General features: G+C 43.7%; 1 protein-coding gene across 4 annotated transcripts in view; it reads left to right on the top strand.

The window, feature by feature from the left end:
- The window catches only part of robo3 (roundabout, axon guidance receptor, homolog 3 (Drosophila)), a 133083-nt gene that overhangs the window by 83841 nt on the left and 22138 nt on the right, over positions 1-27104 (top strand). For all 4 annotated transcript variants that reach the window (XM_086161066.1, XM_086161068.1, XM_086161067.1 and 1 more), the window contains exons 8-12: positions 4265-4436; positions 10555-10760; positions 21727-21808; positions 23408-23576; positions 26877-27043. In XM_086161066.1, coding sequence (XP_086017192.1) covers positions 4265-4436; positions 10555-10760; positions 21727-21808; positions 23408-23576; positions 26877-27043 — 796 coding nt within the window. The remainder of the gene's footprint in view (positions 1-4264; positions 4437-10554; positions 10761-21726; positions 21809-23407; positions 23577-26876; positions 27044-27104) is intronic.

Below are 27104 nucleotides of genomic sequence, written 5' to 3'. Positions count from 1 at the left end.
CAATAGCTAAGATATTTTAAATTTCTTTCCACTGAGAACATCTGACCTCTGACAGAGTTTCTAAAAAAGTCCATCCCCGTGCTCTTGACCCTCATCCATTGCTTTTATCGCCGTATGCTCTAGTTTTACGCCGATGTGACTCATGCTAATACTCACACACACACACACACTCGCCCCGTCATCCTAACACTCACTAAAGTATGAGTCTACACGGCCTTGCATGTCCTCCACAATGCATAGAGGGCTGTGTGTGTGTTTGTGTGTGTGTGTGTGTGACAGAAAGACGGGCCTGCGATAAGCCTCGCCGCCTGTTGGAATGCGCTGAAAGACCCGGCGAGAGCGTGTGGGTGCCCATAGCGTGGCTTCCAGGTACAGATTAGAGTGGGAAGAGTGAGATTTGAAGGAGGCCTGTGGAATTTGTGTGGGAGACGGAGAACAAGAAGAGTGGTGGAGAGCGATAAAGGGAGAGGAACCGTGAAGGAGGGGGAGGCAGGGCAGGAAGTATGTGCGCGGCACCTCTCAGTCAAACGCTAGGGATGTTATGTGTCTCGCACGGAAATGACGAAAATGAAATTCAACGATAAACATCGGGAGGTGGGAAAATAATTGCATTATAATGGATTCATTACCTCACCTGTTTACACGTGTCGTGCCTTATCTTATCTCATCATGCTCCAGACAGAAAGTGTGTGATATGGAGGTAAATAAAATGGCGGCCCGTGTAATGACGGTATGTCCAGGCTACTCCGGGACCGGTGTGTCCATTTTTTTTGGCAGCTTCATATTTTACTTTCACTTTCACTTTTCCAACGGAGATGAACGCGCCCATAGATAGATAGCAAGCTAACGTAGCATCGTCTCCGGAAGAACGCTACGGCTGACACAAGTGAGGAGGGGAGTCTTTCGATGGAGTGGCGCCGCTCTCTGGGAAAGAGCTAGCGCTGACGCTTACGTACGAGGTTTTAATTGATTACCTCTTGCGAGTCACGTTGTGTGTCTTAGACCCACAGCGAGAGCCTCAAAAGGATGTTTCTTTCAGCCAATAAGTTTGTGTTTAAAAGCTCTTCTGCTCCCACGGCAGGCATCGGTGACATTTATCTGCTAGTTAGCGCCAGTCATTAGCATAATCATGATGCGAGAAGCTCTTAGACTGGATCCAAAGGGGCCGTAGAGCTTTGAGATGGAGCAAATAAATAACCTAGCAGTCTTTGCTTGTCGGAATTAACAACCGTTATACAAGGTTTTTCTTTCTTTCTGTCTTTCTTCATTTCTTGTTCCCAAGGATTAGCAGTTCACGCCTCTCTGGCGCTGCCATTGCTACACAGCTTTAATCGCTATCGCCTCTCACCAAAGTGGTTTCGTCCTCTTATTATACAGGGATGGGCAATACTGACTGAATTCACTCAGGCTGTCACTGAAGTGACGGCCTTACCGCGGGGTAATTTGATTTCTTCTGAACATCCGCGAGGGCTCATCAGAAGCCGGAAATAAATGACGTGAATGACCTCGGGTCAATGCGACCCTTTCGAGCAGCTCGCAACGGTCAGTTACGAGCGAGACTTCGGAAAAAGATGCTGGAAATCGTAAAGAACGCTGTCGCGGCGGGTCGACTTGAGCTATTAAGCTTCTTTAAACGCGGCCGCCTGAAGGCCTGGCTTCGGCGTCATCCAGCCTTTGGGTGAACCGCCTTGAGCAAAGCCCTGCAGCTCAAACTAGCGGCGCAGGTGCTCGAGATGTAGATAATAAAAGTGGCGAGTTAAAGAGCCACCGCGACGGCTCCTCTTCAGAACGAGGGCAAGCTGAGGGTCAGGAGAGATATTTTTTCTCTATTGTGGTTTCATGTCAGGTAGATCATTAAATGGTCCAAAGTACCCTTGTATTCTCCTCGCTGATGGTCCTCCATCCATCCATCCCCTGAAGTCGTGTCCCTCAGACTGTTGTAGGAAGCAGTACCATCATTTAATTTATATCTATTTTTTTTTTTGGAGGCGGTCGGTGGTGTTATCTAACGCCCCCGCCCGTCCCCTGATACTCATATTCATGAAGATACCTGTGTAATGAAATGAAATCAAAATGCAATCAGGTATAATCCTGAATTCACTCATTGCGGCTCCCTGCAGCTTTGGAAAATATAACATATTTATTTTAGCCTTGTAGTTTTTTTTTTTTTTAATGCGATTCCAAATGGGAAGATTATGGCAATCTTGTAACATTAAAATAAAACGTGTTTAATTTCTTGCGGCTAAAAATACGTGCCACCTCTGCAGATGTTGCCACAGCCGCCCAGCACGCAGTCTTTTTCAGTTTTTGCAGCTCCGGCGTGCAGACGCTGAGGTTCAGGAGCAGAAATCACATTAACCAGGCTGAATAAACATTTTAATTGTCTCTTTTTTTTCTCGTGTTGACAGCCGACTGCACGCCTCAGCACTCGCGATAACAGGATGATGGCATTTGTAGGTTTGCTGCAGGTGGATAATTCAAGTTTGACCTTTTATTTCGTAAAGAGGACTCAAATAGATGTTGAGTATTTTATTCAAAAATAAACTTCAACCAAGCGTCTTTTGCAGGGTTCAGAATATTTTTGTTTCACACAGAAAGAGAATTTTGTTTTCTTTGCACCACTTAATTGGTTTCATAAATGCAACACATTGTATGTTGTTTTTTTTTTGTTTGTTTTTTTTATTACACGCATCTGCATTTTAGATGTCAAATGGTTTCGTAACTTTTTTTTTCTTCAAATTGGCTCCGGTTCGCAGAAAAATTTCTGGGGGGAGCCGGGCGAGGAACAGACGGATGGGGTATTTGTGCAAACTAATATACATGACGTCGATCGAATAGAATAGAAATATATGTAAAATCCAATGGGTAAAAGGATTTGGACATTTTTTCCGTTGCATCTGTCTGGAGTTAGTTTTGTTGTGGCTATTCTCAGGATGGATCCGAGGATGTCGGCCGGTAAAATTGGATCTGTGACGAGCTTTGTTGCTGTTTGCGCATCGAACCAAACACCGTCAGCCGGTGGTTTACAAACATGGCTAATCGCAAATTTGACGGCCAGCATAAAACTTGCCTCGGTGCTCGACTCTTCAATCGCTTTTTGTCGGTGAAAATCTTTTGCGGAGTCGGTAAATTAGCCGTCAATCTCTGAGCTGCCCGCTCTTGTGTTGACCGCTCACTAGCATAGTTAGCATTCGTCGTGGCAAAGTGATGGCTGATTTTGTATTCCTTGAAAACCGCAGCAATTTCTGGCCGTTGCTCGGACTTCAGTCAGAAAATATATTGTCGTCCAGTCCCTATAAGACACTCGGCACCTGCTGTCCACTGTCCGCTTCCTTGATTCGCTTATTTTTTCAGAAGGATTAAGAGGACCAAGTGAAAAAGTGACGTAAAGAGTAACACGTCACACTCCAACAAATGTCAGTGTGTATGAGGAATACGGATATTTCAGAGGAAAGGTAAAAGAAACTCAAATTTAATCCAAAAAAATTTCAAGTTCGGCGGGCCGTATTAAAAATCGGAGCGGGCCATAGTTGGCCCGCGGGCCGTAGTTTGCCCATGCCTGGTATAGAACCTCCACCCTCTCATTCACACGTCATGTAGAGACATATAACCAATCTGACTTTCACATGTCCTATGAAGCACAAAATAATACTTTTGCTAAACTCCGGCACTCCTTCAGCCCCGTCAGCCGCCTTCAGCATATCTTAGTTGTTTAGAATAAAACTGAGGGTTGTCTCAGCCACGTTGCAGTGCTTGGCCAGATCAGTAGCGCCAATGCCACTCTCGCGTTTAGCCGTTATTTCTTTCTTCAGATTTACTGTAATACACTTAGGCTTCTTAACATCACTATCGGTAACACTTCTCACTTTCTTGGGAGCCATAATGAGGGCTAACTTACTGGAAAAAAAAGGGTTTTAACAGGAAAACGCAATGATAGATGATTTAAACCACGCACGACTGCCGCTATGCCCGTCGACTGGCCTCCTTGTATAGGGTTTGCGTCAAAGATGGCTATTTGGTAGAGTGGTAACTTCTAAATAACGACTACTGGTACTTTGGATCTTCGGTTATTGAATTGTAATTTTTTTGTCAGTCGCTTTGGATAAAAGCGTCTGCTAAGTGACCGTAATGTAATGTAATGTAAAAAGCTAACAGATAATTAAGCATGGATATGTAAACAGTTGCGGTTGTAAAAAGAAACAGAAACAAACAAAGAAAACAACAACTTTATCTTGAGTTGTTTTTTTTTTTTTTTCTTCTGCAGATCTTGCTGTTTCCCGTCCAGGAGCCGTCACAAGCGGGACGTTTTTCGGTGTCGCTGAGCGGCGAGCTGCACATCGCCGACGTCCAAGTCGAAGACTCGGGCTATTACATCTGCCAGGCCATCAGCGTGGCAGGAAGCATACTGACCAAAGCCCTGCTGGAGGTGGAAAGCGGTGAGTGTGAACACACACACACACACACACACACACACATGCACGTGTGGGATTACAGGGGGACTCAAGACACACTTATTTAAAACAGGCTCGGATGTAATTACAATATGCGCTTGCTCAAGCTCCTGCTCCATGACCGCACCTTTTCATTGTGACCGGGCTTTTGCCTCTCCAGCCTGTAGTGGTTGAGTTCGGCTCAAAGGACACCCTGACACCATGAATTTGGTTCATATTCACGTAATCCTATTTTACTGTTGACTGAATGCACTTGCACATTTACCCCCGGCTAAAAAAACCCTGATTTTTTTTTTTTTTTTTTCCCACCACCACCTCTTCCCTGCAGAGGTGCAGCGTCACCTTTGCATTTTAAATGGATTAAAAAATGCAGCAAAGCGACAGGATGACATATCCATATTGGCGTTTATGTGATTATCTTTATTTACAGCCGAGGTTGTGGATAATGTAGCGATGCTCTTCAGGTCCAGCGCGAATGATCTGTGATTTGTCTCTGACATGTAAGATGGTGAAGACGGATTAGAAAAAAGCTAAATTTTTTAAAATTAAAAAAAAAAAAAAAAGGAGATTGCATATTATCACTAGGTTGACCGTCGCAGATTTTATTAAATATGATGCTTGTCTGAGGATGTGGATAATGTACCGATGCTCTTCAGGCCCAGCGCAAATTTTCTGTGATATGTCTCTGACATGTAAGATGGTGAAGACGCATTAAAAAAAAGCTACTTTTATTTTATTTATTTATTTATTTTATTTTATTTTATTTTATTTTATTTTATTTTATTTTATTTTATTTTATTTTATTCAAAAAAAAAAAAGAGATTGCATATTATCACGAGGTTGACCATCGCAGATTTTATTAAATATAATGCATGTCTGAGGATGTGGATAATGTACCGATGCTCTTCAGGTCCAGCGCGAATTATCTGTGATTTGTCTCTGACATGTAACATGGTGAAGACACATTAAAAAAAAAAGCTACATTTTTTACATTTTTTTCCAAAAAAAAGACATTGCATATTCTTACTAGGTTGATCATCGCAGATTTTATTAAATATAATGCTGTTGAAGTGTCCTTGAGCAAATCGTGCAATATTTTAGTACATTTGGCAAGTCGTTCGCATACATTGTACAGATTTTTATGAACGTGACAACGCTGAAAAACTGCTTTGTCAGCCGACGCCTCGCCGACGGCGAAAATATCATTCCATTGAGGGTAAATGTGAATCTCTCTTCGTTTAATTGGATGAATCGGAGAAAAAAAAAAAAAAAAGTCATGACATTTAGGCGGATCAGCCGGTTCAAATAAAACACCCATAATCCATTTGAAACGTCTGCCCATCTATGGACTTTGCATCCGAATAGACATTTTTCACAATCCGCTGCCTCCCATTTTTCCCCTCCTTGCACCGATATAGAACAGAGCGGCTCTTGAATCTGTCTCAAATTAGAGTGTCCCTCCCCCACACCGGCGAACGGCAGGAGGTCTCATCTGATGTAATCAAAAGGGACAACTGGTGATCGCTCTATGCAAATAAGGCTGCCGCAGCATATGCCTCCCCTCCCCGCGTCCGCCGCATTCACCGAGCACGCAGGGGTTTTGTTCCGCACTAACTCCTGCGTGAACTCCCCGCACCTCCAGTTAGCTTCAGGTAGCCGGGGAAAACCGAGCCGTCCGCGGCCGGGAATACAAATGAGCGTCTGCCCCGTCTATGCGGGCGTTTTTGTTTTTTTTTTTATTATTTTACGGCTGGGTGAAAGATAGCTTCAGGTTTTTCTGCTCCGTCACTGCCAGGGCTTTTTGTGAGTCCCAGCTGCCGCCACGGAGGAGCGAATAAGACGGAGGAAAGCCAATGACAAACAGTCGCAAGCATGTATTTTGCAGGCTTAGCATCTGGCGTGGTCAACTGGGACCCCGGGAGGGAAAGAGAGAGAGAAAGCGATCGACCCCCGACTCTTAACGTCTGCCATTGATTGACAGAATGTTGAGAAAACAGTGTTTTTCACAAAGCGCGGGGGTTTGTTTGCTTTTTTTTTTTTTTTTTTCCGCGATTCTTGCCATCATAATATTTATCTCTCGCAGATTCTCAGCCGTTTTAATGTTCCAGACCACCGAGTTAAGTCTCAAAGCCTCAAACCCCTATTTGAAGTGGTTCTGCTCAACAGAGACGCTCGAAAAGCGGCTATTTTGGTCGAGGCTCAAACCCCGTTCAGGAATTTTAAATGTGCAAAATCTCATCCAGCATCTCTTATCTGGCCCTCAAGTACAACTAACAATTTCAGAATATTTTGATATCATATACATATATATTTATATAAAATATTCATCATCCGCAATTTCCCCATAATTAACCGGAAGATTGATGAAAAATGAACCCCTTTTGTCAAAGACTTCCTCGAAGACCTCAAAAATTCCCTCTCGTCCCTGTAATTTTAGTCTCCTCCAAACAGAGGGGATATTATTTTATAAAAAACAATAAGCCAACCACCATTTAGACGATCTGCTCCGGCCCCCCCCTTCGGCACCGGGCATCTATAAATGTACCGAAACGTATCCGGCTTGTCCAAACTAAGCATAACTCTCATACCGCCGTATTTACATCTAAGGTCAAACTCACAGGCTCACAGCCGTGCAAACATGGCCTTATATGTCCTCGGGTTTCCTTGCGGTGGCAAACAACATGTCAGGGCGGTTATGAGGAACGCGAGGGTTAAGTCGGAGTTGCACGGCGAAGGGCGACCTGCTCATAGCCTGTATATTTTTAAATAACTCATCGGCGCTAACCTTCGTTTAAAAGGCCGCGCGGCCGTTGCAAATATCGTCATTTTCGGATTATAAGCCGCCACTTTTTTCCGAACGTGATATCACCGTCTGCTGAGTCAGCGAGTGTCCAACCTTGACTTGCGAGCGCTTACGATTTTTTTCCAGACACGAGCCGCCGCTCTGGATTTTTCGCCTCGTGATCCGAGCCCAGATCTGAGTTAGGAGTGTTTGACACCGACGCGACCGCCGCTACGCAACCCAGAGAAAATCATGGAAAAACAGTAAATGAAGTTTAGCAATACAGGACTGTCTCAGAAAATTAGAATATTGTGATAAAGTTCTTTATCTTCTGTAATGCAATTACAAAAACAAAAATGTCATACATTCTGGATTCATTACAAATCAACTGAAATATTGCAATATTGCTTTTATTGTTTTAATATTGCTGATTACGGCTTACATCTTAATAAAACTCAAAAATCCTATCTCAAAATATTAGAATATTATGAAAAAGTAATTTTTGTTTTTTTTAATTACATTAAAGAAGATAAAAAATTTTATCAAAATATTGTGATTTTCTGAGACAGTCCTGTAATGTGTGGGTTACGTTTTGCAAACGTGTGTAGCAAGTAAGTTAAATTAAGCAAAAGAGCAGTTTATTACTTAACATTAACTTTTATCATCTATAGTTATTATTCATACATTATTTGTTATTTATAAATTAGCATAATTCCGGATGATAAGCCACTACTTTTTTCACACACTTTGATCACTGCGGCTTAAACGATGCGGCTATTTTATGGATTTAGCTTCATGATGCTAAAGCGTTTAGCCTCGTCACATCGGACAGATGAAATGACCGCGAAATTCTGAGGCCGTTCAATTCCGACACCTAAGACGACGAATTTAAACGGATTTTGATGCGCAGGAAGAAGACCGAGATAGCGATCAGCTGAAGTAGGACGAAGCTGGGGCAGAAAATGAAAAGACGGATGGACTTTTCCACGTTATTTCTTATTACCGTAAATTCTGGACTATCGAGCGCACCTTTATAGAGGCCCCATTGACTCATTTTTAAAAGAAAAATTAAATTAAATTATTAAATAATAATAATAATAATAATAATAATAATAATAATAATAATAATAATAAATTATAAATTATAATTAAATTATACATAAATAAGCCGCAGGTGTCCCCGTTGAAACATAAAATATTAGCGCAGAAAGTTGTTACAGGAAAGCTTATATTGAAAACGTAATTAGATAAATGACAATAACATCTTTAACTACCTTTACACAACCTTAATACTTTTTTTCAGAACAAATGCCGAACTTACGTGCAGCAGCTCTATTTCCTTCTTGGGCAGCCAGACAAATGCATTTCTGCACGTCTTTTTCATGATGTATATGTGTGCAATAAGCGTAAAATGGCTGATCTGAAGAATTATCTTAAATGCAAATGGGTTTGCCCAAACACTTTCAAAGCTACCGTAATTACCCGATAAAAATCTAAAAAGTAGCTTCGTAAAAAATCCAAATGGCGTCAAAAATTTGCGGTTTATATGCCGGAATTTACAGTTATCTTTTTCATCAGCGATGTTAAAGGCTCTGTTTGGAAAAAGAGCAGATTTGCGGATGTTTCCGGTATGCATTGAATAAAAAAAAAATTTTTTTTTTTTTTTGTAAATATCTCATGTTACAACGGCGGCTTACAGACAAGTGCGGCCTATATATGGACACATATATTTATTTAGTTATTTTTAGTCGGTGCGGCTTATATTCAGGTGCGCTCAATAGTCCAGAAATGACGGTATTCTCTGAGAGCGAGAGGGACGCCGATCGATGTGTGCTCGCACCCGGAGCCGATAGCTGCAGAGACAGTTCGGATTAAGACATAAATACTGCGCTCCCGCTCGATTCCCTGTCAAATGGTCAAATGGCTAAAAGAATCGAGCCTCTCGAATCCATGTCATCGATTTGCATGTTGAGTCAGGGCCGGGCCGCAGAGAGGTGGACTCGTGAACCTTCTCGACCGCAGAGGCGCCGCTGACATTTCCCGCCGCACGGGACCGCGAGGTCCGATCGCTCAGCGTCCGAAAACCCCAAATTGCAAACATTAAGCGGGAATTTTTTCGTTGTCAGTTTTGATTTTTCCAAAAAGAACCTGGGGAATCCATGCTGCACTCATTTTCTCAAGTCGTTTCCTCGTATTTGACACGTCATCCCCGTCTCAGGGCGTCATATTGGCGCTGTCTTGAGGTTCTCAGTCGTCCGGGTCGCTGTGAATTCATATCGAAACCTTCTTGTCGTGGCAACCGGACTTGAATTTCTTCACTTGAAGACATTTTGTCACTCATCGCAGAAGCTTCCTCAGTTGGGGGTTTCCAAATATAACCGCCAGGGTTTTGGGCGAGTCTCGCTTATCGATATCAATCAATATCCATCCATCCCATGACGTAGACCCTCCCAAAACACTGGCAGTGATATTTCAAACTCCCCGCAGGTCATGAGAACGGAAGAAGCCTCTGGGAGGAGGGGTGAAAAATCAACAAGTGAAGAGATACAAGTCCAGTTGCCACCATAAGAACATTTCCATATTGGGCGTTTCCAGTCGAGAGGCGGTGAAGATGAGTCGCGAGAGAAAAACAGCGAGAAGCTTCTCACGAGTCTCACATTAATACCTGCTTTAGTCAGAGGTCGTCGTACAACGTACATGTGTCATGCATGTACCGTGCAATGGACGAGTACAAGTACCTATATGGGCGTCCATATGGACAATAAACTAGCTTGGGCTAAAAACACAGATGCCGTATACAAGAAAGGTCAGAGCCGCCCGTTCTTTCTCAAGAGACTCCTTCAAACACCTGCAGAGCCGCGCTGCAGATGTTTGATCACACGGCGTCATCTTCTCCGCGGTGCTGTGCAGAGGAGGTCGGCCGAAGGCGGCCAACGCTAACAGACTAGATAAGCTCATCATGAAGGCCGGCTCCGTCCCGGGAGTTGAACTGGACTCGTTCGTGGAGGCGTCTTGAGAGGAGGATGCTGAAGAATCCGCTCGGTGTCAAGGACGACGCCTCGCGCGCTGGACTGAAGTCCTACCAGAGCACCTTCAGCCGAAGACTGCGACCACCACAGCGTTCTTACCCCTTTCTACAAGAAGGAAACCTGACAGCGCTAAAATCAATATCGTGTTTCAAGAGAACGCGTGTCATGTCGGAGCCTTCCGGCAAAAGAATTTCCTTGAATAAATGATGAATAAAGTTGCATTCTATGCTTCTCTATACTCCAACACCGACTAGAAAGTTGGTAATCCGTGATTTTTTTTCTTCCCCGACAGCTCCTTCCGACCGCGTCCCGCCCATCATCCGCCAAGGACCGGCCAATCACACGTTAGCGCCCGGTACCACCGCGCAGCTGCACTGCCACATCATGGGCAACCCGATCCCCAGCATCCAGTGGGAAAAGGACGGCCAGAGGATCCTGGCGAACGACGGGCGGATCAGCCTGATGGAGAACGGCACCTTCCAGATCACCAACCTGCAGGTTCGGAGGATTTCCGTTTTGTTCGCCAAAACAGGTCGGGCGGGTAAATCCGCAATGACCTTCCTCGCCGTTCCCGGAGCCGGTCGCGCCGCTTACGTCGCTGTTTGCGCGGCGCGGGAGATAAACGCCTCCCGCGTGTGCCAAACGCGGCGTGTTTTTTTTTTAATTACCGGGAAAGTATAAGGCACTTAAACAGAGGACACTTTTACAGTTCCCCCGAATGATTAGCTTTTATGAGAGGAAGCGAGGCAGGGAATATCGCAGAACCACAACTGCCAGGCGTGATCGCCATGATAATGAGCATGCAAGGCCATTAGCAGTCGTTAGCGCTGTCTTACTCCGCGCTAATGAAATCCATTCGGCTCAGAATTCCCCTCCGGGCACGACGCCACACCTGAGGTCACCGCTGCATCGGCGGGACCGAAGGAGGCTCGCACATTAATTGATTGTGGGTTCTCAATGATTAACGATCGCCGAGACTTGTAATTAAATTCTCAGTAGATCACCGCAGCGGAGAACCGGACGGAGGAGAGAAGGAGGGTTGGAGGAGGTAAAGATAAAGACGGATCGGAGGAGACGAAGCGGCGTTTTCCGCCGTCACGCGGGAGTTATAAGAGCGACTCGACAGCCGAGGGGCGCTAACTTTGCGCTCCTGCTTTGGAGTCAAAGCTGTCAAAGCGCACGTCGAATTTCTCCGCGGGCTTCGGTTTGAGATTTATCGGATTGTCAGCGCCGTCGGTCGCAAAACGGGAAGAACGGCGGTTGTTTACGTCCGGAGAGTCCAGATGAATTTTTGCAAAATAAAGTCCAAATCACGGCAACGGGGAAACTCAGCTGATGGTCAGAAACGTTTCCACGCCGTCGAGATATTCCCGTTGCACGCAGAATCCAGGCGGCAAATGCCGATTCCCCCTAAATTTCACACGAACCCGGCAACGCGGTGAGATGATGAGATGACATTTCATAGTCAAAAGGTCAAACCCGTAATGAACGGGAGACGCTTCTGCGGACGTTTTTCCACGCCGTAATGCGAGATTCTTCGCTTATTATAGATCCTTTGCGCTTCGGGTGATGAATTTAAAGCGTCTGCATTCTTTGCAGCAACGCTGCGGCGACTGTTCAGTCTGTTATCGAGAAAATTTCAGGGTGTTTCAGGGCGGGTTTTAGCCGGAATGGACGAGGACGGCGAACACGCTCACCTTGGCGTCTGGCAGAGGACGCCCGGTCTGCTGAAAGCTGGCACGCCGGCTTCCGTTCAGGGCGGCGGGGATCCTGCGCCGCCTGGCAGGGGATCAGCTTTCCCAACATCCTCTGACTGTTCTCTCATTGCAGTTGTTTCGTGTGACCGTGTTTTGCACAAATTCCACCGCTGGCGTGCAAAAGGATGAAGATTATCGAATCAAAGATTAAGATAATATACGTTATATTGATCCCCGTTGCGAAAATAACTTTTGTCATAGCAGTGTAGCATGTCAGAAGGGTTAAGTCGGAGCTGCAAGGCGAAGGGCGACCTGCTCATAGCCTGTATATTTTTGAATAGCTCATCGGCGCTAACCTTCGTTCAAAAGACTGCGCGGCCGTTGCAAATACCGTCATTTTCGGATTATATGCCGCCACTTTTTCCCTGATGAGTCAGCGAGTGTCCAACCTTGACTTGCGAGCGCTTACGATTTTTTTCCAGACTCGAGCTGCCGCTCTGGATTTTTCGCTTCGTGATCCCAGATCTGAGTTAGGAGTGTTTGACACCGACGGGACCGCCGCTACATAAACCAGAGAAAATCATGGAAAAACAATAAACAATAAATGAAGTTTAGCAATACAGGACTGTCTCAGAAAATTAGAATATTATAAAAAAGTAATTTTTGTGTTTTTTTAATTACAAAAACAAAAATGTCATAGTTTCTGGATTCATTACAAATCAACTGAAATATTGCAATATTGCTTTTATTATTTTAATATTGCTCATTACGGCTTACATCTTAATAAAACTCAAAAATCCTATCTCAAAATATTAGAATATTATGAAAAAGTAATTTTTGTTTTTTTTAATTACAAAAACAAAAATGTCATAGTTTCTGGATTCATTACAAATCAACTGAAATATCGCAATATTGCTTTTATTATTTTAATATTGTTGATTACGGCTTACATCTTAAGAAAACTCAAAAATCCTATCTCAAAATATGAGAATATTATGAAAAAGTAATTTTTGTTTTTTTAAGTACATTAAAGAAGATATTTTATCACAATATTCTAATTTTCTGAGACTGTCCTGTAATATGTAGCAGTGTGCAGGTTACATTTCACAAACATGTGTAGCAAGTAGGTTAAATTAACCAATAGAGCAGTTTATTGCTGTACATTAACTTTTATCATCTATAATTATTATTCATACATTATTTGTGATTCATAAATTAGCGTAACTCCGGACGATAAGCGAGAAGCGTCTCCCGTTCATTACGGGCTTGACCTTTTGTCAGAAATGTGAAAAAAAATCAAATAATAGGAATATAAATACATATAAATACATTTGAAGACAGAAGATAGCAAGACATCCACGAATAAACAGACAGCACCAACAACAGGGATAATTTTTGTTTTTTTAGATTAATGCTCTGCAAAGAAGAAGAACGCTATCGAGTCTTTCGCCTGTGGCCTCGACCGTCATATCGGGCTATTATTTGGAGCATCCTTTGTGCAAAATTGGAGAACGGGACCAACGGGTGCCCGCGTATCCATCGGATTATCGAATCAAAAGGCGCCCATTAGCGGCGTCCAGATTAACAAGATAACTCTGTCTAAAACCGTTGGTTTCCAAACCCTCGGCTTCCTCGGCAGGAATCCGCGCAATCCCGCTTGCGGATCCTCCCAAACAAGCTCCGCCGTCCATATTTACTCCCAGCATGACCGGACTATCGCAAGAAACTAAATTTTTTTTTTTTCTTTGCAGCTACACGTCGATAGATTTCACCGCGATTTTAAAGTCTTGATTTTTTTTTAACCCGTTAAACGCGAACGCCGGCTTTCCTCAACTTGATTTACCCCCTAAAAACATTTTAAACGCTGGTTTTAACCCTGAAAACAATCCGGGAAAAAAAAGTCGATCTCATCTGGGCTCCTAGAGGGGAACAGATGGCCTGTTTGTTCCTCGGACGCTGGCAACCAGGAGATGCCATTACCCCGGGATCCTTGCCAGACACACACACACACACACACACACACACACACACACTGCCGCTGCCCGACACAGGTGCCAAGATGTCCTGGACAGACTGCAAGTGTGTGCATGGAGGGATGGGGGGGGTTAAATAGAAGGTTGTGCTGCCGTTCTGCTAAACGGCATCCGCGGCTGTGTGTGTGTGTGTGTGTGTGTGTGTGTGTGTGTGGGTATGGCCGAGTAAACAAAGGGGAAGGGAGTGTGAGAGGAACGCGGTCGCGAGGAAGCAAATTATCGAGAATAATCGGGTTAAAGCGGGAAATCGGGTTGACGCGTTGACTTAAATTGGCAGATATTATGGTCTGTAATCAGATCCCCGTTGTCATTATTAACCCTTTATCTGCTGGTGGCGCAGAGAGCTGAGGAGGAGGAGGAGGACGGTTAACGTCTCACGCTTTCTGAGATTTGAGCGCACAGACAACTGGAATGTCACAGCCGTAATCAAGTAAAAAGAAGAAAGAAAAAAAAAAAAAAAAAGGCGAGCTCCTCTTCTTGTTCCGCTTCCCCGTCGCCTCATCCAATTTTCAGCAATCTGCCCGCCGGCTTTTGATTAATAGTCAGGTGTCCGGGCCGTTTCCCCCCCACCTGCCGCCCCCCGACCCTCCCACCGAACGCCGCCATCTGGGGGGAAGCGCTCCCGACCTCCGGCGGGGAGGCCGGCGGGGAGGAGCGTCACCCGTCCCTTGTCCTGCAGGTTGCTCCGACAAGCCACTTAGGCTTGAGTAATTCCCCCGTCAGCGTTACAGATGAGCCGGCCCGCGGATGCAGAGGGTTGGGACGCCGCGTTGCGCATAAGGGCTTCCATCGGAGTAAAATAGGAATTATGGAAGAAGGCGATTGCATTCGGGTTTGCGAGAGGGGATTTAAACGTTGCATTTCAAAAAACGTCCACGAGTAAATCTTCGAGAACCTTCGAGAACCGGCTCTGTGAGGTTGATATTGCAAACAAACGAGCTTTTTATTTAAATTAATTTCCCAGCCATATTTGTCTTCTTTTCATAACTGCGGCGGTCTCTGTAATATTAATTGGATTTTCTGCTGCAGCTTAATAAATGATCTACAAAGCTGGTAACACACTTAAAGGTGGATCTAAAAGGTAATACTAAACACAATTAAACAACTATTATTTTGGCCGGCGAACACATTTACATGCACACACGAAAGCCTGTCCTCTCTCATCGTCCATTTGACCGCTCATTTTATATTTTGTAAATATTATATTTTATTTGTTATATTTATGTTGCTGTTGTGTTCAACAATGTATGTCTTTGTCCATTTTATTGCCATTTTTGACATCACGGCCGGGGACTACGGATGAAAAATAGCCTCTTCGGCTAATTCTGGCTTTTTTACTCATGTTTTTATTCATGTGTTTTATGAAATTTCATTGTCCCCTTTTGAAATAAACTAATTTGATTAATTAATTAATAATTCAAAAGGCAAAATTTTGGATGGCTTGCTGCCCTTTTGGCAAAAAGTGCAGAAAATGCAAAAAAAAAAAAAAATCAATTATAACATTCAATAAACAAATACAAAATGTACACTAAATGAGTAAATAAATAAGAAAATCCCCTGCCATATGTGTCTTTTTAAGATAAAAAATATTAAATATAAAGAAAATACAAGTTATTTATGGAAAAAAAAATCTAATTTTATATTTTTAATAAATAATTTCATTGGGTACTCACCATTGAAAATATGTCAAAACTTGAATGATGATGGCTTTCCTCGCGTTGGCTTCGCTTTTTTTAATGTAATGAACTGTAGATTCGTTAATGCTGTCATGACGACCAACTTCAGCAAAACTTCTGCCTTCCTTTAACACATTAAGAAGTTTTATCTTTTCAGGAATAGACTTTTGGGTAGATGCTGGGCGTCTAGGAGGCATTTTAAAGTGTTCTGTTATTCCCCATGAAATCTAGCGTGGGTACGATGGGTTTCTTTGCAAGGAAATCTCGTATTTTATTTATTTTATCAAATTAATTCTAGTTTAATTTTACGATATTTTTCACTGTTTTTACTTGACTCATCACAAAACAAAAATTTAAATACTGCAAAAAAAAAAAAAAAAACCAACAACTGAAAATCAAAAAAAATTAGCTAAATAAATTAGCAAAACCGCGAAGTAGCGACGGTCGGCTGTATTTTCTTTCGGTCCGTTAGCGAGGAAGTGCCGAACGGGAGCCAGAGCGGCGCCTGCCCGAGACAAATGCACTCCGTTCTGCTCTAAATTTGAACGTAATTCAAGCTTTATTGAATAACGCTTAAAAACCGGCAGTTGAGACTCTGGAGATTAAGTCTGCAAATATTTATTGAGGTAATAAATCTGGCGAGAATAGAGGTCAGGCTCCTGAAGATCTCCACGCCATCGGCTTAGCGATCGGCGCTCCTGCGCGCGGCTTCACTTTTCAAACATCCACGCTCTCGCCGTCTTTTACGACGGCCCATTTCGGTCGACAGCTTTATCTGGAGTCTCGCTAAACCCCGGTAAAGCAAATTGGAAGGAGCTGCGTGGCCGCCATGTTCGTTTCCTCGGCGACGGAGGAGGGAAACGTGCAACGGATCTGCTAGATGAGTCGGTTTGAAGCCAAACCACCGGAGACCGACGGACAGATACGTTACGCATTAATATGCAGATACGAAACTACAAAGTGATCTTCCAGGACCGTGTGTTTTGATTGGCCGGTATGATTGGCGCCGCATTCCAATCAGCGTCGAGCCAGATTTATTGTGTGTGTGTGTGTGTGTGTGTGTTTTTTTTTTTTTTTTTGCCGGTTTTGTTTTGTTGCCGGAGCCATCTGTCGGACGAGGGGCCCGACTTTATTATTTCACACGTCGGCCCGTCTGGGTGAACTGAGTGCCACCAACTGCTGTCCTGAGGAATAGCATAAATAAAAAAATTGTCGTTTTAGTAAATTCGGTTCCTTTCCGACGTGTTTTTTTTTTTTTTTTTTTTTTTTATTCCCCGCACAAACATAAACATCTCTGCTTTTTATACTCCCCCGTAGACATCGCATCATCACCCGCGTGTGCGAGTTATTGCACATTTCGGCACGAATCCCCCGACGCCGCCCGTGAAAGTATAAATATACGCGTACGCCGCGACGCTGACACGGTGTTTGACCTTCGGATGAGACACCGCGAAGCTGTATCTTCACATCTTCACCGGGAAAAAAAAAAAAAAAAAAATTGAACTCCCCACTGGGTTCAGTCGCTTATCTGGCTGAAGCAAATCAGAATGCACGTATGGCAGACGGCGCCAAGCTGATTATTCAAATATTATGCGGCTGATGATTTAAAGCGGAGGTTTGTCCAAATCTACGGAGTCCCGGTGCAAATGCTAGAAGAGCCACCGCCAAAATCTAACGCTCATAGCAATTATCAGGCGCCCGGGTGTAGCTTAGAATCAAAACTCTTCACTTTAGCACCAGGACGAGAGCGAAGAATATGGATTTAGAGGGAAAGGATTAATTCGGGGGGGGAAAAAAAAAAAAAGATTTGCCCCAGTTCTAGCGTCATTGCACTTGTTAGCAGCATTGTTCAAAATGGATCTGGACATTTTCCCGGAGACTTAAAGAGTCTCTCCGCGCCCGGGCAGCCGAGTGCATCGCTGAGATTCCCTCCGGGGCTTCGCTCTGCTAAATAAGGTCTGCTGGCAGCGTCTGGTTTAAGTTCAAAGGGCGACGCGGCTTTCGGAGGAACGGCTAAACGCTCTTCCAGTGAATATTTGACCCGTCGGAGCAGTCCATGCTTTCAAATCCCCGATGAAGGCATTTTTTTTTTTTTTTTTTTTGGATGGCTGTTTTTCTTCTTTTTTTTTTTTAATCTGAGCATGAATCTTATCTTTTATTATTATTATTATTATTTATTTATTTATTTATTTATTTATTTATTTATTTATTATTATTACTTTTTAATTCTTCTTCCCTCAGCCGCAGGGAATCTTCAATCTTTGTAGTTACTGCTAACAGTTAGACAATTCATATTTCATTATATTTCTTATTCTTCCTCCTTTCTACTATTATCTATCTATTATTGTTATGTTTTTTCACTTGAAACTCTGGCACAACAATTTCCTTCGGGATTAATAAAGTTGTTCTCATCTCTCTCTCCCTAATCTCATTATTACTATTACTATTATTATTATTATTATTATTATTATTATTATTATTACTATTATTATTATTATTATTATTATTATTGTTATTATTATTATTATTTTCTAATGGGATTTTTCTGTTTTTATGAAAAAGAATGACGGACATAAAAGAGTATTCGGACTGAGCTGTTCTTACGAAATCTGTGTCGCAGTGAAAGGTCTCCCGGTGTTAAAAAAAAAAAAAAAAAAGAAAACGAAAACCCTCATCCTTCCCAACATCGCGCTCAGTTGTAAGCAATTTCACAGCCCGTCTAGCTTCTGGCTTTCCTCCCCAAATATGTAATAGCAAATGCGCACACACACACACACACTCACACATATAGAGGCACATTTATCACACACCTCTTAATTACATTTGCTCGCCGCCTGTCCAGAATGCTAAGCAGGCGATGAGTATAAAGACTGGCGCTTCAGAAATTTCTAGACCTTTTAGCTGGTCATTAAAATTCCTTCTTTGATCCTTCCTTTAGCTCTCCTCTCCTGCCGAGGCGGAATCAGACGGCGAGCGTAAAAAGCCACCGATTCGACTTTGGCCTCCATTCACAATCATTCAGAAGATAGAACCGCCGAAAAATACCATCGGCAAAGTGTTTAAAGTCCAAGTCGGCGGCCGAGACGGACGTGACTCCGTGTCGACGCGGGAACTTTTTGCAATCCAGACAACCTTTTCCGGAACTTGCATTAGAACAGCAGAGGAACCAAGAAGTCGGATCTCGGCTCCGACTACGAGGCGGGGTTTCTTTCACGGTTTCATAGGAAGTCATGTGACGCTGTAGATCGGTGGCACTCAAACGCCGGCCACGTTCACGGATACAGAGAAATCATTTCTGGTCTGAGGCTTCACCGACACGTTTGGTTGGAGACTCGATGGCCACTTTCACACTGCGAGATCTTTTTGCAGTTCTTTTCTGCAGCTTTATCAGCTCCGAGAACTTCTTCTTCTTCTTCTCAGAGGCAGGGTCCAAAGGACCTGAGCGTTTTATGACCCGCTGGGCGCCAAACTATTTTTTTTTTTAATTGTTAATCTGTATTTTTAATCAATATTGCATTTAAAAACTCCTTTTTTTTCAATTTGTTGGGTGATTATTATTTGTATGGATGATTACTTACAAAATAATGTTGGTACCTTTATATGATCATGGATGATTTTTAAGTTGAAATGAAGTGCAAAAAAAAAAATGCAATTATTTAAATAGCAATTTTCATTAAGTTCAATTGACATGATACAGAGTCGGCCCACGCATAAAAATTAAAGAAAAATTTTGGCCCGACAAAATAAGCCAAAATAATTGCACCCCCTTGACTTAGGGCCTTGGTGATTGGTTGAGCCCAAAAACCGCACCCTTTTTTTACCTGATACTTTTTGCAATTGCAGAGCGCTGTTTTTAGAAACCCTAGCAGTCACCGATCAGCCGTTTTCTTGCAAAACAATAGACAGAGCTCTTCTTGAAATCTTCTTGTCGGTTCTTCGGTTCTAATGACCTGCAAGGAGTTTCCGAATATAACTGCCATGCTTTTGGGCGGGTCAAGGTTATGGTGCAGGGGTGGGCAAACTACGGCCCGCGGGCCACATCCGGCCCGCTGGTCTGTTTAATCCAGCCTGCTGAAGATTGGTAAATAATTGATACTTGAGTTGAATGATTGGTTCAATGAATGCGGGAGCTCAAACAGGAGATTATTTCATTTTTGGAGCAACTTGAGAATTTTCCTGAGCTGAATGGCACAGATTGGCTTTGTGATTTAGCCTTGACTGTGGACATGAATGAGCTGGATGTGAACCTACAAGGGAAAAAAACGGTTTGCGAATGAAATTCAAGCAACAACAGAAAACCGAGCTGGTTTTATTTTCAAAGTAAATGTCAGATGAGTCTGATATATACTGTTGATAAATGCTTTTTTTTTTATTTTTAATATGTATCGTATCTTGTGCTGATACGGCCCGTCTGTCGAATTTGAAAAGTCAATGCGGCCCCTGAGCCAAAGAGTTGACCTTGTTGTGTAAATGGAAGAGTTGTTATGCTGTTTGGGTTGTCGTACATTGGAACGAAAGAGCAATTTAGCGGGATTACCTGGATTGGAAATTGAAAAGGTAAAGCGAAACAAAGTGAAACCTGTTGGATCGCATGACGGTACCGAGGGGGCTGGATCTGCTGGCTGTTTTGTGGCTGCAGATGGTCCTGGTCTGCAAGTGCAAACCCGTCTTGGTGTTGATCCCAGTAGGCGTTATTTGAGAGAGATGTCTTCTTTGGAACGACAAAGAGGTCGGAGCTCTCCTGGCCTGCTACGCCTCATTGGGGTGTCCTGGGCTCGCATAGGAACGTCTGCATTTCAGCAGAAATAAATGAGAAGTTAGTTCACAGATGATAAAAAAAACACCTCCACCCATCCGGTAGTCCTAGTTGTTGTCCCTGCTGGGTAGAACATGAACGCCGCGGTAGCTTCCAACTCCCTGTTGTCCATGCCATCTTTCTCTTCGTCTTCCTCTTCTTCTTCTTCTTCGGTGGTTTGTTTTTGAGTGTGGAGCTTGGGGTGCCCTTCGCAGAGATCCCGACCCGGTCCCTCACCGCCGGTGGGGAGCTAAAAGGTCCCCCTGGAGAAGGAGGCCAGTTCCTGGAGTCCAACTGGCTCGTTCTCAAAAGCGGCTAATGAGATGAAAACGCGGGGTTCGATTCACTCATTCAAGATATTTGGGCCGGCGTTTTATGGAAATAACGAACGAGTGAAGAAAAGCAAACTGTCACCGTCAAAGTTTCCCTTTTGCGTTTTCATTTTATATGTCCAGGCATCGATAAATGTCCCCCGTCGTCAGCGTTTTCTTTGTTTGGTCTGGAGCCTCGGCCCCGTCGGTTTTACATCCAAACCATAATAGCGGGTCCGGAAGGTGCCTGATGCCACGGCGCCGACCGGAGGCAACGCCGGCGCTCCGTCCGACCCAAAGAGGTGGTCTGGGTCCGAGTCAATGAACCCTTGAGGAGAGCCGGGTATGCACTTGTAATTAGCCCAGGGAGGAAATCAGACGTTGTCTCGAAAAGGTCGCTGAGATGTAAAATAACCGAGTCCCGCCGCCGAGGTTGGCACCGCCGCTCGAAGTAATAACACGCTAACGGTATTATCGCTTTTTCTTTTTCTTTTATGACAAATATAGATGTCAACATCGGGGGCGGGGGGGCTTTTCTGCATCTATCGTAGGGCACCAGAGGTTGGAGGCCTATCTGGGTCCTGTAGTCAGAAAAAGAAAGGGGAAATCGGGGTAAAAAAAAAAAAAAAAAAAAAGGAGTTCGGTGTCTCGTCGTGGAACGGGAGCAGGTTGGATTTGAAGCCGGCGTTCCTTCCCTGTGAGAGCGGAGTCACCTGGTTGTGCTTTATGTTAATTACAGCTCTGTTCAGCCGGCTTTTTATCCCCCCTGCTCAGTATTCAGAGTACAAACATTCTGCTTTTGAGAGATATGACATTTAGTCTCAATCACCGGTAATGGGTACATTAACACCGCTTCACAGACTCTCACACACACACACACACACACTTGTACACACAAAGTTAAGCTAATGCTATGCACTTTTTTTTTTTTCTCCCCCCCCGCCGTTGCCAGGAAACGGACTCTGGTGTTTACACCTGCCTGGCTTCCAGTTCCAGCGGGGAGACGAGCTGGAGCGGCGTGCTCACAGTCAAAGGTAAAGAAAAAAAAAGAAGAGGTTTTTACAGGATTCTTTCAAAAGGCGTGCAAATGATGAACGTCTGAAGTGGCAGCAACGCTGATGTATGGACGGGAAAAAAAGGCAATGCTCCACATGAGAGATTTATGTTAATATATGTATTTTTCTTCTCTCTCTATGTATATACATGTATATATACACTGCTCCAAATAATAAAGTGAACACTATAATAACACATCCTCGATCTGAATGAATGATATATTCTGATCAGATGCTTTGTTTTTTACATGGATAAATGTGCTGACTAAAAAAATCACACAAAAATTATCACTGGAAATGACATTTATGAACCCATGGAGGTCTGGATTTGGAGTCACACTCAAAATGAAAGTGGAAAAACACACTAATGTTAATGTCATGTCCTTAAAACAAGTCAAAATGCATCAATTTTGCTTTTAAGTGGACATTTTGATTTCACACAAGCGTGATTGACTTGGAGTTACAATGTGTTGTTTAAGTGTTTCCTTTATTTTTTGAGCATTATGTTTATATATATGTATATTGCATTATTTTCCATAAAGTCATTGTAATCTTCTCTCCATCAATGCGTTTGTGTGCATATTTCGCACACACACACACACATGCACGCACATGTGCACATGCACACACTCCATTAGATGCATGCCTTTGTCCAGTGGGTTGAAGTTGTTTATCTTCACATATCTCCTGGTAGCATTTGAAGAGCGATGAATACATTGTGGATAAAATCGTGTGTGTGTGTGTGTGTGTGTGTGTGTGTGTAATATCTACTTAACCTGGGAAGTGAAGGTGATCCAAAAATAGTCATTTTTCAGCTACCGTTGAAACCCAAATGGCATATCTGGGTTCAACATCGCATAATTACGAGTTAAAGTTTAAACCGCAACCATAGCAACCTTATCTAACGCAACGAAGCGTGTGAGAAATAAATCCGTCTCTAAATTCTGTGCAAAAGAAAAATTTCAATAAGATGAAGTTTCGTTAATCGACACAAATGAATCCTCAGCCCCTGAGGCCGGCGCCGTAACCCCTGCTGCTCCCGATGCCGCCGCCGCCGCCGCTACATTTCAGTGCAAACGTGCAAATGTGAAGCACGATGACTTTTAGGGGGAGGAAAAAAAACAAAACAAAAAAAAAAAAAAAAAACGAGCAGCTCTCAGGGATAAACACATTTCCTCTGTAATTGTGAGATGTCGCGTGTCGCCGCCTCTGCTCACAGCGCCTCCTAAATTGAATCTTCCTTCTTTGCGAAGCGCCCTTATATTTTCTCGATAGATCATCGGGCGTTAAAGCATAAAATATTTAGAGAGCGATAGATTTCATTAGCGAATGCAGGAGGAGAAACGGCTTCTCAAGGTTCTCCGATGACATCTTCGGTGTTTAGATGTTGGTGTTATTACGCTTAGATCGAGGACTTATCGGGTATTTGAAGTCTCTTAGAAGCACCGAACTCACCCCGAGGCAGCGATAATGCGGACATCAGTAGATTTACACAGAAGGGCATTATGAAAATGCTATCGCTCGGAGGCAAATGCAATCATCGCTTCATCTTTGTTTCCTCCTTTACGCCCCGTCCAGAAAGCGCAGATTCGTGGGTCGCTCAAGCCACCGAGCCCTTTCAGCTGCCGGGGCCGCCGCACAAACCCATCGTCACCGACGTCTCCAAGAACAGCGTCTCTCTGACCTGGCAGCCCAACGCCCACGAGGGAGGAGCCGCCGTCACGTCCTACATCATCGAGGCCTTCAGGTGATTCTTCAGAAATTTGAACCCTTTTTTTTTTTTTTTTTTTTTTTTTAATCCGATTCATTCAATTCAAAGTTTAATGTTAGTTTTTACACGTGGGCTGGACTGACAAAGAATTAGCAGTAAAGTGCGCTGTTACATGAATTGCACTTAGAAAAAAAAAAATGTATATATGTATATGTTTCTGAGATTGCTATTTGGTCAAGTGGTCACTTTTGTCTTCCGACGACTGGTAATTCAGATCTTCGGTGACTGAATTGCAATTCTTGTAAGTCGCTTTGCATAAAAGCATCGGCCAAATGACTGCAATGTAATGTAATTAAACAGTAAACAATAAACTATGAGGCGTAAAGTATAAAGTGCATGCAGGTACAAACGGCACGAGAGCAGAGGTTTTTTTTTCAATACATTTTAGTGCAAAGGTCAGTAAGTCGTACCGTCATGGCATATGGTGGAGTAGCACATTAGCAGTAGTGCAAAAAAAAAAAAAAAGTGGTAATGTTTCAATATAATATTAGAGTCTACTAGAGAGTAGGGAGAGTTCGGCATATCAGAAACAAAATCAGAAAACGTTATTTGTCCCCAAGGGGCAATTGGGGGGAACATGGGATAGCAGCATTAAAGTTGTAAATATCAAGAGTAAAGTAAAAAAAAAAAGAAAATAATAAAATTAAAATAAAATAAAATAAAATAAAGTAAAATTAAATTAAATTAAATTAAATTAAATTAAATTAAATTAAAGTTGAATAAGATAAAATCAAATAAAATAAAATAAAAATGAAAAAAAAAGAATAACAATGGAAAATAAGAATATAAACTGTCTTTAGGGGTTTGGCTGACAGGATGTCGGATGATTTGATGGGAGGGGTTCACATTCGGGTGCATTCATTCATTCGCTCTGTCATTTGTGCGTCATATGGAGACAAACGTCCATTTATACCCACATCATATCATGACGTGTCTGTGGAGGTTCTCAGTCATCCGGGTGATGCTGAATTCATGTCGAAATTCTTCTTGTCGTGGCAACTGGACTTGAATTTCTTCACTTGAAGATATTTTGCTGCTCATCCCAGAGGCTTCTTCAGTTCTAATGACCTCCGGGGAGTTTCCAAATGGAACTGCGAGTGTGTAGATCAGGGGCGCTCACACTTTTTCAGCATACGAGCAACTTATAAAATGATCCACCCACAACAAAAAATGCAAAACATTCTTTATATGTGCAATGTGTGTTGATTTACCTTGGCTAACCGCATGAGACAATTATTGCACAAAATAATTTTCGGCGGGACGTCCGTTTCGTATTTTCCATGAATGGTCCGAAAATGCCGCTCCACATTTACCCTTTAATTTTGGAGCGCTCTTGGTGTGAAGATCGCTTTTAAACCTTTATACGGAGACGTTCAGTCATGTATTCGCTCTTTCACAAGTTGTGTGGAGACAAACAGCCATTCAGCGTCCGGACGATCTCAGATTGCTTCTGGACTGTGCAAGGAAACCGGAGAACGTGGAGGAACCTCACGCAGACGCAGTGAGAACGCATTTACTTTGAAATGCAAAGTGGATATTTGAGGGTCTTCGGCTCAAATGTAGAGTTTTCGGGACTCAGAGACACCAAATATTAGTCTTGTCAGAATGGAAATCCTTTCAATTGTTGTTGTTTAGTCTTTTGGCGCTTCTCCTTTCTCCAGTCACAGCAACTATTTCAGCTCGCGATCCACCGTGTTGCGGTTCGCCGTTTTCGTCCGAGACGAGCCAAACGTCGGAAAGAAGGGGTTGTTTTCCCCGGCGGTTCATGTGGTCATAGCTTGCGGTCCAATAGGGGTTTCAACCGCGAGTGCGGCTCTGAATAAACTGGAAACAAAGATGGATTCAGACGAGGGAGGTTTCCTCAATCGGACTCCTGGATCCTTTGCGAAATCTCAAGAGGAGGCCTCGCAGCCATTTCGGTTCTACCGGTCGTCACTTGCGATTTCTAAACTAGCGATCCGCCTTCTCACAGCTCAGCAGCAGAGCGGCTCCCGCCAGCGAACCGCGTGCGGAAGCGAAAATGCAATGAATGTCGGTTATTCAATCAAGATTACCAGGGGCACCGATTTAGAGCGTTTCTCGGAATCATGTCGGTCTCCTCGGAGGCTAATCTCGGACACTCGCGAAGCTAAGTGCTTTAGAAACCTTCGGGTACTGTCTCGTTGGAGGAGGTCCACCTTGAATTAATTAGGGGGGAAAGTGGATTTAACTCGGCAGGATGGGCGGCTGAGCGGATGGAAAGGGAAGATACGCCGCGTTACGGGGGGGAAATGTGTCCGTCCAATTTTATAAAGGGGGGAAAACGGGCAGAACATAATCACATTCAGACGTCCATTGTGGCCCGTGGCAGCGCGAGTAACACAAACTGATTTGTTGTAAAGCAGCTGGAAGGGACCGCTGGGATGTTTGCAATTACATTTGGTCGCCTGGGGTGCGAAGGCGTGTTTTGGGAGAGCGAGGGGAAAACGGTATCTGTGCGGGAACGGTGTGTAATTCGATGATATTTAACATTTTAGAGGCAAACTTTTGCATTCTGCCGTTGAGGGGGTCACGGTCTTCTGTTTGTGAACTCTCTCAACGGAGTCACCTGAAGTAACAGGAGATGCGTATTCACCAGACCCTTCGGTCTCGTCGTCGTCGACGTGGCGGTTCGGCCATTTTTTCCGCTGCAAAAACCCGTCGTGCCCTCGGGAGGGAACGTCTAAAAATGTCAAACAAATAATCGGGGATGCCTTTGTGACTCGAGGGGACAAATAAAATAGGGAGCGATGGGAGGAAGAAGAGGGAATGAGGTTGCAGGATAATGCATCTGGGGGAGTGCCGTGAGGCCAGTAGAACGCCCTGGTTTCCCGTTGGCAGCTGTATCGTCTTACAAGCCTCATTTACATTATTCATCGGCACAGCAAATTGTATCATTTGGAGAAGATCTTCTAGCAAGCTTTCCCTTTATTCACATCTGCTGTTGTTTACTGGATAATAAATATTAAGGCAAGCCCAAAATAGAGCCTCCTATTGCCTAGAGAGCTCCTCATGCATTGATTAATTGTGTTCTGCATATGAAATCGGCACTCCAAAGTCATTTGGATGTTTTCTCTCCGCCATGACTGGGAGAATTATATCTGATCCCAGATTTCTCTGCAAGTATATCATGTCATTTCACGCGCACCGACTCAGGAAATGTTGGGATGTGCGCGGGATTTCAATAAAACGAGTCGGCTCACCGAGACCTCATATTGAAAAGGAGGAACTCATTGTCCGGGATCTCGTCTTCCGCAGTCAATCGGCAGGCAGCACTTGGCAAACCGTAGCCGACATGGTCAAGATCGAAACGCACACGATCACCGGCCTCCTCCCGAACACCATCTACCTGTTCATCGTGCGAGCCGTCAACGCCTACGGCCTGAGCGACCCGAGCCCCATCTCCGAACCCGTCAGGACGCAAGGTGGGTAGAACGGTAAAACCGTCTCGCGGGGCGGCGTCGGAAGCAGACGTTCATCCCTTGC

Source organism: Fistularia commersonii, chromosome 15 (genome assembly GCF_037954325.1).
Source record: "Fistularia commersonii isolate RoL2024-O1a breed Wild chromosome 15, RoL_Fcom_v1.0, whole genome shotgun sequence".
In the NCBI taxonomy this organism is placed as follows: Eukaryota; Metazoa; Chordata; class Actinopteri; order Syngnathiformes; family Fistulariidae; genus Fistularia; species Fistularia commersonii.
Note: the sequence above shows the minus strand (reverse complement) of the source record. Positions and strands in the feature narration are given on the sequence as shown.